We start from the raw sequence: 12,653 nt of genomic DNA on the forward strand, positions 1-12,653 counted from the left end.
AAACTTCGGAGTTCCCGTTGTGGCGCAGTGGTTAACGAATCCGGCTAGGAACCATGAGGATGTGGGTTCCATCCCTGCCCTTGCTCAGTGGGTTAAGGATCCGGCGTTGCCAGTGAGCTGTGGTGTAGGTGGCAGACGCAGCTCGGATCCCGCGTTGCTGTGGCTGTGGTGTAGGCTGGCGGCTACAGCTCGGATTAGATCCCTAGCCTGGGAACCTCCATCTGCCGCGGAAGCGGCCCAAGAAATGGCAAAAAGACAAAAAAAAAAAAAAAAAAAAGAAATAAACTCCTATTACTTCTGAACCACTTTTCCATAAAAAAATTTTCCAAAATTTTTTTATTTATGTGTGTTTATTTGGCTTTTGTTTTATTTTTCTCTTTTTTTCTGCAAGTTACTTGACTTTCTAGCAGGAACCAATTACATGCCAATCAATTTCCGAAGGAGTTTGAGACACATTCTTTTATTTAAGCATTTAGGAACACTTCAAAGAAGATACATAACATTTAGAAAATTATAAATAGAAATGTGTATTTCCAATTTTTTTGTAGTACTTTCTCATAACTATATCATTATTTTATCCAAACAGTTAATGATTAGGATATTAGAAAAGTTGGTAAATACTACTCTTAAAAAAGGAGATAATACTAAAATAATTAGAATGGCTAGAAATAAATATATTTAAGAATGCTGAGCTGGAGGAGTCTGCACGTCCATTGAATCTTTCAACAAATGCTTCCTAGACACATTTTTATGGACACAAGAAAAGACAGGGATCATTCTTAGAAAAGATAACATTTTATAGATAAATAAAACTCAGATATTTATCAAAGTTATGGTAATAAATAAGTCAGGAAAGTTTCCCTAGGTTACTTACCATTTATACTTTATAACTAGCAAGTAATGAAGCCAGGGATTGAAATCTAGGTGATTTGACTTGAAAGCTACCTTCTTAATAATAAGCAGGGTGCTATACCGAGTTCTTCTCTACACCTTTATATGGCCAGGGATACACTCTAAACTTGGCCCAACTTAGCTACTAGCATTGCATGTCTTCCAACAGGACTTTAGACAATGATACATTAACTCTTAATCTGAGACAAACTGGAAAAACTAGACTGTGAGGCTAGGTAGAGTTCAAATATACAGGTCAGATGTAAGAGCTGGCTGGACAGAAGAGAGTCCCAGAAATCTGCATTTACTAGGAGCTCAGAATTAGGGCTGAGATACAACTCAGGAGGTACACAGCTACCAAAGTACAAGCAGATCATTAATGTGTTCCAGAAGACAGTCAGGAACATGCAAGAGGTATAGTGACACAGTCACTTAAGAACCAGCAAAGTAATCAGAAAATAGAAAAAAAAAAAAAAAAAAAAAAAAGTTTCCCAGTCCTCTTAGCAGACCAGAAGCTTGTGAAGAACTAGAACTACAAGAAGAAGACTGAAAACACCAGGCAGTTGAACTTGTAAGAGAACTTCTCCTCAGCTGAAAAGATCCTACGTATGTCTGCATAGGGTGAATTATGTTAAGAAAATAACACAAAAATGTAAAATGTCTCAAAAAAACAGATTATTAATCATGTATGCGACAGTTCAAAAGAGGTGTTATAGGACCTCCCATGTGGCTCACAGCAAAAGAGGTCTTATAAATCACTGAGTGCTTCTTTACCATATGAGGTAATTGAGAGATTAATGTTCTTTTCAATGAGGGGCTCTACTGTTCTCAGGGGATTTGTCATTATCCGCACAAAGCCGGAAAAGAGGGAAAACGATTCATGTGGGAAGTTTTTCAAGTGACATTAAATTGTTACTGCTTTGGGGAGGACTAATTGTTAAAGCAGTAACCCTATGTTAATACAAGTAACTTTTTTTTTTTTTTTTGCTGGATAATAAAGTCAGTCTATTCTACTGCATACTTCAGATTTCAATTCACATTGCACTCACAAAAAACAACTCATTCCTAACTACAAAAGAAGTTAAGAAATGTTGGCTAGCAGTAAAAGGAAACTGATTTTGCCGCAATGCTTATCTGCTTAATTCAGTACAAAAATCAGTTTCAGAGTTGACCATTACCTGACTTATACAAACTAGGCTATACTACAAAGTTCAGGGCTTGAGGCATGGACAAATCCTGGCATTAAAACTTTGTTGAGATATAAGCTATTTCACATTAGTATAGATGGAGTGTGTGGAAAAATTTATTCTCTATCTTTTTTTTCTTTTTCAGCCACACCCATGGCATATGGAAGTTTCCGGGCCAAGAATCAAATCTCAACTTCAGCTGCAGCTATGCAACCTATGCCACAGCTGTGGCAATGCAGGATCCTTAACCCACTATGCCATAGCAAGAACTCCTATTCTATCCATTTTTTTTTTTTTTTTTTTTTTTGTTCTTTCTGTCTTTTCTAGGGCCACTCCCGTGGCATATGGAAGTTCCCAGGCTAGCGGTCTAATCAGAGCTGTAGCCACCAGCCAACACCAGAGCCACAGCAACACCAGATCCAAGCTGCGTCTGCAAACTACACCACAACTCACGGCAACACCGGATCCCTAACCCACTGAGCAAGGCCAGGGATCAAACCTGCAACCTCATGGTTCCTAGTGAGATTCGTTAACTACTGAGCCATGACAGGAACTCCTATCCTTTTATTTTTCACTCGAATGGTGTTTTCACCTGTTGGTTTGAACGTAGTTCTCACCCACCAATTGCGTGGGACTTTTACTAATATCTTCTTGAGTGTCCAGATTTTAAATTAAAATAATTGAGCTCCTTGTAAACATATCTGCAAGGAGAAACCATATATTTGCAGTGTAAATTATCAGCTGACATTAAGCATCAGATAAGGTTGTATTAGGACAGCTAAGAAGTGCTATGCAGTAATCAATGCACTGATATTAAAAAATGGCAACCAAAATTTAATTCTCTAACAATAATTTGTTTTAAGATTTTAAATAACAAGTGCTTATGTTTCAGTCTAATCAATAAAGGCTACTGATGCTTCTTTCATACATTTAAATTATGGAGGGCTAAATAAGTATCCCAGAGAAGATAATCAATAGACTGTTGAATAATACTAAAGAACCAATGCATTTTTCTGTTAGAATAAAAACAATGATAATAAATGCATTATTGTATTGAAATAAAATGCTCATCACTAAGTATTAGAGAAATTAAATTAAAACTACAATAAGGTATCACCTTACACCTGTGAGATTGTCCATCATCCAAAAGTCTATAAACAATAAATGCTAGAGAGAGTGTGGAGAAAAGGGAACACACTTACACTGTTGGTGAAAATGTAAGCTGATATAACCACTATGGAGAACAGTACAGAGGTACCTTAAAAACTAAAAATAGAACTACCATATTACACACTTCTGGGTATCTATCTGCAGAAAACCATAATTTGAAAAAATATGAACACTGCAATGTTCATTGCAGTACTATTTACCATAGCCAAGACATTGAGAGCAACCTAAATGCCTTTCAGCAGAGGACTAGATGAAGATGTGGTACATATATACAACAGAATATTACTCAGGCATAAAAAAGAATGAAATAATGCCATTTGTAGCAACATGGATAGACCTAGAGATTATCATACTAAATGAAGTTAGCCAGAGTATGAAAGACAAACATCATATGTTGGTCAGACTATTAAAGACAAACTTCTGGAAAAAAGAATACAAATGAACTTATTTATAGAACAGAAATAGACTCACAGATTTTGAAAACAAATTTTTGAAACCAAAGAGTACAGGTCCGGTAGAGGGATGGACTGGGGGTATGGAATTAACGCATGCATACTGTGGTATATGGAATGACTGGCGAATGGAGAACTGATGCATAGCATAAGGAACTCTAGTCAATATTTTGTGATAACCTAAATGGGAAAAGAATCTGAAAAAGAATGGATGTGTATACATGTGTAACCGAATCATTCTGTTGTGCAGCAAAAACTATTACAACATTGTAAATCAAATATACTTCAATAGTTTTATTGAAAGTTTATTAAAAACTGAAAAAATTACATGAACTAATTTTTGTGATCAGATTTACATGATTCATAAATTCTTATATTATCCTAGGTCTCCTGTCACAAATGCTACAAAATAAAGCAAAATATAGCGTACAATTTTTAAATCAATTAAATTTGGTCTTCATACTTTTCTTGGATATACATAGTATTCAACTTTTAGAAATATCATTAATGTTTATTAATGATGTACATATGCATTGAGGAACAACATTAAGGTATATCAATCTAAGGGGCAGAAGGGCTTTAACATAAATTGTTTAAAATATTTCCTTTGAAGAAGTAGAAGAATCATCCTATTCGTTCTCAAATAAAACAATCAAATGCCACTATCTATGGCTAGCACATTCTCAGCAGGGAAATATGGCACTGAAAATGATTGATGAATTTTATCTCATACTTAAAAGACCCGCCTTCAAGACCAATTGCAAAGACACATGAGTTCAGTGTTCTGAAACACATAGCTCTCTGACATCGGTACATAAACTGGAGAAAATTTCTCTCTGTCCTTAATGTGATAGTGTTAAGAAATGTTCTCCTCTAGACAAATGCTCTTTACCACTCCATTTGTTTACCCTTATTTTTTAAAGCTAAAAATGTATAGTATTTTTATTATAGTTTTTTCCTTTTTTCAAGTTTGAAAGAACTCTGAAAATTAGCAACTACAGTAAGTAAGGTAAGAAGGTGACCTAAGCATATAAATGTATCCTTACTCTAATTTTCCTCAGTGTGGCCAATAGGAAAGCAAAGTAGCAGCCGCACCTTGAAATTTAAGAGATGCTATTGAGAGAGTTATGAAGAAAAGTGCTCTGTTGCCAGGCCTGAAATCTCTGCATCCACTTCTTCACTCTAAGGAGGCCTGTTGCCTTCTACTCCAATTAATATGCTTAGAAAGATACTCACCAGAAACTTCAAAGTTATTAACCACCTTCTTGCTGTCAGAGGAGGATTGCAGAAGCTTCTACCTCCCTATGAAACCCTAAAGCCTCCAGCTGAGCCAAAGAATAGGCTCTCTTTAAGGCCACTCCTCCTCCTCCCACTTGAGGAGAGTTAGCTTTATACTGACCTGCAGAAGGTGCCCAACAATCCAACAATGGGCCCGGCCTGGAGTGCAAAAGTGAGCAAAACTAAGGAAAATCAAATCATGACAAAAATATTTTCTGTCAAGAGCCCATACCAGCTACTAACCCCAGAGAGTATACATTATAATATATAAATATAAGTAGGCAACAAAAATTTAAGCCAACTGACAAATTAAAGTCTCTGACAAATAAAGAGAATCAATAACTGAAAAACAGAGACCCAGGGAAGCAGAGGCAAAAAAGTGAAAAAACTATAAAAGGAAAATTTTTAAAAATGTGTTCATTATACATTCATACAAGTTTTAAAATGAAAGCACTTTAATGGGAGTATTTATGCTTTCAGTAAAACAAATTAAAAATAGAATAAAAAAGAATTTAAAATAAGGAAAACTGTGGCAAGAAAAACATACTTGCCAAAAGTAAAAAAAAAAAAAAAATATATATTGATAGAGGACATGAAGAGTAAACTACATTAGTCTAGTAGGAGGTAAGTTAAGAGTAATACAAACAGAAGGCAGATGAAAAAGATAAGAGGTGTCACTTAGGAAGAGGGAGAGAGAAAAACAAAAGGCAAAGATAAAAAGATAAATAAATTCAGAATGTCCAATATCCCTGTGTGTCACATGGCATTCTACATATTAAAAGGAACAGAAGCCTACTCTATCTAATCCATCAAAACTGAAATGTATAGGAAATGTAATGTTCCTATTCGAACAGAGGTTTCTTTCATTCTTGCGCCTAGAACTGTATTTGAGACATGGTAGATTTCAGCAAATACTTCCAAGATGGATGACTGATAGAAGGATAATAGATGAACAAATGGACAGATCCTTTCAAAAAGGAAATTTTACATGCTCTGGTTTTATCCTTTCAAAACCACACATTTTCATAATTTTCATTGCTAAATTAGCTAAAGAATGATAAAATCTTATTCCTTAACCCCTAGCCTGGGAACCTCCATATGCCACAGGTGCAGCCCCAAAAGGACAAAAGATAAAAGCCAAAAAAAAAAAAGGCAAAATTCTACTATATTAACAATTTTTTTTTTAATCTGGAGATAAAAACTTATCTCTGAGTGCTGACAGCTGGTTAAGTATACTTCTCTGATAAGATTCGCTTTAGGAGAATCACTATTATGTGAGTAGTTTTTGTTTATTCTGATGATAAATATTTAATACATATCTGCCTGGAAACAAGAGAGGGACTAGAGTGGTAGTATGTGCTTAAAAGCACTAATGTATCTTTACATAAGAGCACATAATAACAAAACACAAATGGGAAGAAAGTGGACTCAGGGGTTGAATTACAATGAGATGTTAAACCTTTTAGCTCAAGGTCATCAGCTCAGATTTAATCTGTCACCATCATTGACATATTTACCAATTTCAGAAATAAGATGAAATAATTTCTCTCAAAAGGCAGTTTTATTAAAAATCAGGATGGAACAAGGCTCATATGAGAGTTTTATAGTTAGGATTACTCAAATGATAAAGAACACCCACTGAGTATCTATGAGCATTATGTACCACAAATATATCCATGTGAAATGCTATCCTATTTATTGAGTAGAGGTCAATTAGGGATAAAGAATTCTGAGAATAATAAGCCAGACATAATTAGGCATTAGAATTTTCAAAATGACTTAAGGGATTTTAAATACCTCAAAAAAAAAAAAAAACTCTCTGAATTTTTAAATATGTATTTCCTCATTCTTAAGGAAAATGATTTTATGCATGAGAATCTGCTTTTAATTAAATAAATTCCTCTATAAGATTCACAGCATAGTGAATATGTGAATAGGCTATATTTAAATACAGAAAACTTTACACATAAAGCAGTTTTCAGCTAAAAGACTTTAAAATTTTTTTGAAAATATTTTTGTTGTTTTTTCTTTCATCACTATTATATTGGTTTTTATTTTGCTATTGTTTATTCAGATTTCAGCACATCTTCATCCACTTTCCTCTTATTCTTCATTTTTTTCAGTGGTATTCTCCTGAGCCTTAACAATTTAAGAGATTACTGGATGTATTTTCAGTGTAGTACCTGGCTTGACTTTTCTATCTCCTGGGTTATTTTTCCCCTCTTCAATTTATGATTAACTTGCAGAATTTATCTAATAGAGATGCAAACACTTTGTTTCCAATGGAAGAAATAGATTACACTGTAGGGCCTTGTTGGATCTTAACCAGTTTTGTTTCTAGCTGAGCAATCTTATCCTAACATCAGGTGTAAATGCCTAGCTTTTCAAAAGATCTTTGAAGCCATCATAACATCTTACTGGCTCTCCATAAATGAATTAATGGGACAAGACATTTGATATTTTAACGTTATGTCTTCATGAGACTCATGACATTTCACTCTGAATACTCACAGAACCTTTTTCTTAACATTAGCTAATGTCCGCTTATGAGGGCTTATTGAATAAAATTCTTCCAAGTATTATTTGTTTTTCCTAGTTAAACCATCTGTTTTCATCTTATGGGTACTGATTTAACATATTCCATTGACCTCTTAGCTTTATTTACTCAAAAACTCAAAAGCCAAATGTTTAGTAGCTTGTCCTTAGGCATGTGCCAATTAGCACATTTACTTGTATTAAAATCTCTTCCTCTTATATTTATTCACCCATTTATTTATTTCTAGTTCGATGATCACTTTGCTGTAACATCTTTATTTAACTGTGCTGATTTGTAATTACCCAAAACAACAAAAAATCTGTTTCAAGTGAGCTAAAAATAAAAAGTATATAAGTAGACTGACCTACAGACATACAGATGAAAAGATGTTTGTTGAAAGATGGATATCTGAGACTCAGGACATCCTTTAGTTTATATGTGTTTATATGTGTATAAGAGATGTTCACTAAGCGTGTGTGTGATGTACATATATATTTTTCTTTGTGGGAGCCCACCTGCAGCATATGGAAGTTCCCAGGCTAGGGGCTGAATTGGAGCTACAGCTGCTGGCCTATGCCACAGCACATGGCAACACCAGATCCTTAACCCATGGAGCAAGGCCAGGGATTGATCTGGTATCCTTATGGATACTATTTTGGGTTTGTACCAGCTGAGCCACAATGGGAACTTCCACTAAGTATATTTAAAAACATTCTACATGTAAAAATAATTCTGAGATCCCCAACAAAAGAACCTGAAATAAATAACTAATCTCATTTTCTTCCTAAATAAAGGCATCTTAACTCAAACACCTTTAACTGGGTGAGGTGAAGGTGACACATTTTTAAATTATGTTTGAAGTTTTGATTATAATGTGGAGTTAATCATTTAATTTCCTAATTAATGTGTTTTGCAGTAGTAATTAAGCATAGAACTTAACATGTCCAAAGAATGATCACTGAAGTTACTACTGGCCTGAGTTACTTCATCACTAAATCCTGCCTGTCATGCTTGTTTTAGTGCCAGCTAGCTATTTAAAAAATGGTATGCGTAACTGGTATCAAAGTACCATTCTCTATGTAATGCTACTCATGTTTTATTTTAAGACAAAATTCAAAAATGCAAATACATACTCACTTATTCCCACATTTATCTTCTGCATTCCTACCAGAGGGAGGCAATGGGAAGTTCATCTTCACAGAAAACACCCTCCTAAAACAGACACCCAAGTCACTTGGATGAAGGACTAAGTGTATTTATTCTTTCAACAACTTCTATTTATTCTGTCTTTGTTGATCATTAACTTCTGCTCCAAGGATATAAAAAACACTAGTAAATATATGATAAACAACAGATTATCTTTTAAAAAGTATCTTTCACAAAAGTCTTTGGGAATTCCCATTGTGGCTCAGTGAAAAGGAACACGATTAGTATCTATGAAGATGCAGGTTCCATTCCTGGCATTGCCCTAAGCTGTGGTGTAGGTCACAGATGCAGCTTGGATCCTGTGTTGCTGTGGGTGTGGCCTAGGCTGGCAGCTGCAGCTCCAATTCAAACACTATCCTGGGAACCTCCAAATGCCACAGGCGTAGCCCTAAAAAGCAAAAAAAAAAAAACAAAAAAACAAAAAAAAGCTTTTATATTTAAAATTATGTAAAAGTAGTTTAACCAAATGCTAATGTAGGTGAAAGATTATATATACGATTATGACTCAATCTTTTCAATAAACTGTGCTGTATTTCTTGAAGAATTATTGTTAACTGTCCTGTATAATATGTATTACTTTATCAGGCTGCAAATTCTATATAGGGTATAATTTCAATTAAGTAAAACAGCTTACATGTGGAGAGAAAACTGCAAGGATATACACCAATTTGTTTTAATAAAGTCAAAATTAAAATGCATTGATTTTATCAGCCTCAGACAGAAGACTTAACTATCATATACAGTGCTTTAAATAAAGTACAAAGAATTTCTCCTGTGAAAATGCTTAACAATAATCAATTTAACCTTTTTTTTTTTTGGTCTTTTTAGGGCTGTACCTACAGCACGTGGAAGTTCCCAGGCTAGGGGTCAAATCGGAGCTGTAGCTGCCAGCCTACAACCACAGCCACAGCAACAGCATATTTGAGCCGCATCTGTGACCTACACCACAACTGACCACAATGCCAGACGTATCCTTTAACCCATTGGGTGAGGCCAGATACTGAACCTGTGTCCTCGTGGATACTAGTCAGGCTCATTACCTCTGAGCATGATGGGAACTCCTTCTTTTGTTTTATATTCTTTTTTTTTTCCATATGTGCCACAAATGGCTTTTTATCTGAAGAAACAGTTATGAATAACAACAATTATTCAATCCTTAGGATGTAATAATCTCAAATACAATCACATTTGCTTTCATGTAGAAATGAATATTTTAAAATTTTGAGGGTCTTTGAAGTTATATCAAGCACATTTTATTTGAACAGACACAACATTATATTTCCATTTGGGGCTTATTTTCAGTCATATTTTAGATCCATGTGGAAGCTGAATCACATGTGAAAATGAGACATATTCTATTTACAATTAACTACTTATCTTTCATTTAAATGTTTCAACTGAAATTGAAATAACCCAAAATAATATGACTTCAGTGGTTCTCATACTTAGATACAGAACAGAATAACTTGGACGACATTTATATATCTTGATTCCCAGACCATACCCAAAATTAATTAAATGAAATCCCAGAGGCTTTTTAAAAGCTTCTCAGGTGATTACAATATATGTTTCATAAGCTGTACTTGACAGTGCACTAATTTTTTATTCAGTTTTTGAGGTTTACCTTGCATACAATATAAGTAAGCAAATTACTATTTATGAACCTCAGATGTTGCAGTTTCTTGCGCTCATTGACTCCATGCAGTATGTTTTAAGGTAATATCCACAAAACCTACTGAGATTTTGTATATTCAGGGTGAAGAAAATACGTATTTCTATGTTTTTTTCTGTTAGTGATTCTCTCCTATATTTAAGAGTATTTGCCCCCCCCCCCGAAAGTGAGAAGGCTGAAAATTAATGTGCTAATTATGAACTCTTCATCAGGCAAAGGAAATTATATAAATTAAAATGCAAACATTCCATTTTCAGTAGAATTTGGAAAGAAAAAGTTTGAAACTTTAACACATAGCTTTTTTAATTTTAGAAAGAATCGTTACAGCATTTGATATGTTCTTGGTCAGATAAATCATTCATATAGTTTTCAAGTTCCATTAGATTTATGACCATCCTTCTTACAGTAGTTATAAATAAAAAGGTTCAGTATAATTTACAGTGGAAATTTTTATTGGTTTCCTAGTAACACTGAAAGTGCCATGATTGCATTCTATGCTTCAACAAAAAAATTTACTATTTTTTTTTCCTTTCATTGTAGGATTTCAGTCTCAATTGAAATTGTATGAAGAATAAGTATAAATTGCTACTTTATTTCAGTTAGAAATAACTGTGCAGAGAAAGGAACTATCAGGAAATTAATAACAATAACTTCTTAGACTTAAATTCATGTAAAAAATCAAGTCCATATTATATGAAACAATTTATGTGTATAAAGGTAATAATATTTCTTTTCTTTTTTTTTTTTTTGTCTTTGGTCTTTTTTTTTTTTTTTTTTGTCTTTTTGTCTCACCTGCGACATAGAGAGGTTCCCAGGCTAGGGGTCTAATTGGAGCTGTTGCTCCCAGCCTACACCAGAGCCATAGCAATGCAGATCCAAGCTGTGGCTGTGACCGACACCACAGCTCATGGCAATGCCGGATCTTTAACTCACTGAGCAAGGCCAGGGATAGAATCCAAAACCTCATGGTTTCTAGTTGGATTCATTTTTGCCGCGCCACAACAGGAACTCCTAAAGGTAATAATGTTTCTAAATATTTCCCAATAAATGTGTATGTTTATTTTGTTTTGGCCTTTTATCAGTAAACTTGATTTCTCTTCCCACACTATTTAATGTTGATCATGGAATACTCCATCAAGAAATGAGGAATATATATATCAAAAGCAAATCCTTTCCACAGGATGTCTAAGAAAGGGGATATAGTGCTACAGCTGTCCACTTTTTGGTGGAACCTATATATACTGCACAACCAGGCCCGAGTCTCCTCTTCTTTTGTCATCTGACTGTAGGAAAACTTTTCCATCATGCCACAGATGTAGGCTGGAAGAATGGATGCAGGGCAGCAGGAGTGAGGACAATAGGCCTTTGGGCCCCCTTTTCATGTTACTTACTTGTTTCTTCAGAGTTACCTCAGGCCCAACCAAGTATATACCACCTCCACTTGGTGAGGATATGCATGCCCAACTTTATGGCTTCAAGGACCCAGTGGCACTCAGATTCTGACAGGCAGCTCAGGTCACACGGTAATGTGGTGGCCCTCAGTTAGGCATCCTGTCTCTACTAAGTCCCAACATCAGGCCAAGGCATGTGTCTTCAAAGAGAATTATATGCAGAGAATAGTAAAGCTTTGCTCCAATATTGTAAAGGACTGCAATTATGCTCTACCTATGGGGCCTGCCAAAAGCTGCAAACAACATTCTTATCTGCCACTGCCACTTCAGGCACCATTGGATCTACTTGATTATATGGTCCAAGCAGAAGGGCAGTTTCATAGCAGCCTAGACCTGAAATAGAACCTTTTCTTGGCCTGTGCCTCACTCAAAATGAACAACTTTTCATATCACTTGGTATGTGGGCTGAAGAAACACACCCAAATGAGGAATATGTTGTCTCCAAAATCCAAAGAGGTGAACTAGCTCTTGTGCTTCTTTTTTGGTTGTAAGAGGAGCCAGGTACCTTAGAAGGAACATCTTGACATGCCTCATACCACTGGATTCCTAGAAATTACACAGACATGACTAAATTTTTGTTAGATTTATTTCCCAGCCTGTAGGACACAGATGTCTAGAGTAGTTACTACTTTTTGCTCACAAGGTCCAACTGGCAAATGTGACCAGCATTATGGACCAGTGTGATCTCTTGTAGAAGGGAAAGGAGATCAACATTGAAAACTAAATCATGACACAAGACTTAAATGCTGATAAACCTGTGAGATAGGACAGTGAAGTAGTGTATTCCTGGTCTTGCTATCTGAATGGGGA

The 12,653-nt window shown here is 35.1% G+C and overlaps 1 protein-coding gene across 11 annotated transcripts in view; it reads right to left on the bottom strand.

Annotated features, from left to right (window-relative positions):
- The window catches only part of LOC110259429 (uncharacterized), a 904,175-nt gene that overhangs the window by 508,175 nt on the left and 383,347 nt on the right, over positions 1–12,653 (bottom strand). For 7 of the 11 annotated variants that reach the window (XR_014838426.1, XM_085014126.1, XM_085014120.1 and 4 more), the window contains one exon: positions 8,652–8,726. The exons of the other annotated variants lie outside the window; for them this stretch is intronic. Coding sequence is in view for 6 of the 7 variants with exons in the window: in XM_085014120.1 (XP_084870246.1) it covers positions 8,652–8,726 (75 nt within the window). In the remaining variant the exon portion in view is untranslated. The remainder of the gene's footprint in view (positions 1–8,651; positions 8,727–12,653) is intronic. 11 annotated transcript variants of the gene reach the window in all.

The sequence above is a fragment of the Sus scrofa genome, chromosome 2 (assembly GCF_054392235.1).
Source record: "Sus scrofa isolate SSC_HxYL_T2T_F1_AM1 chromosome 2, Sscrofa_HxYL_maternal_Yorkshire_Landrace_v2.0, whole genome shotgun sequence".
Lineage (NCBI taxonomy): Eukaryota > Metazoa > Chordata > Mammalia > Artiodactyla > Suidae > Sus > Sus scrofa.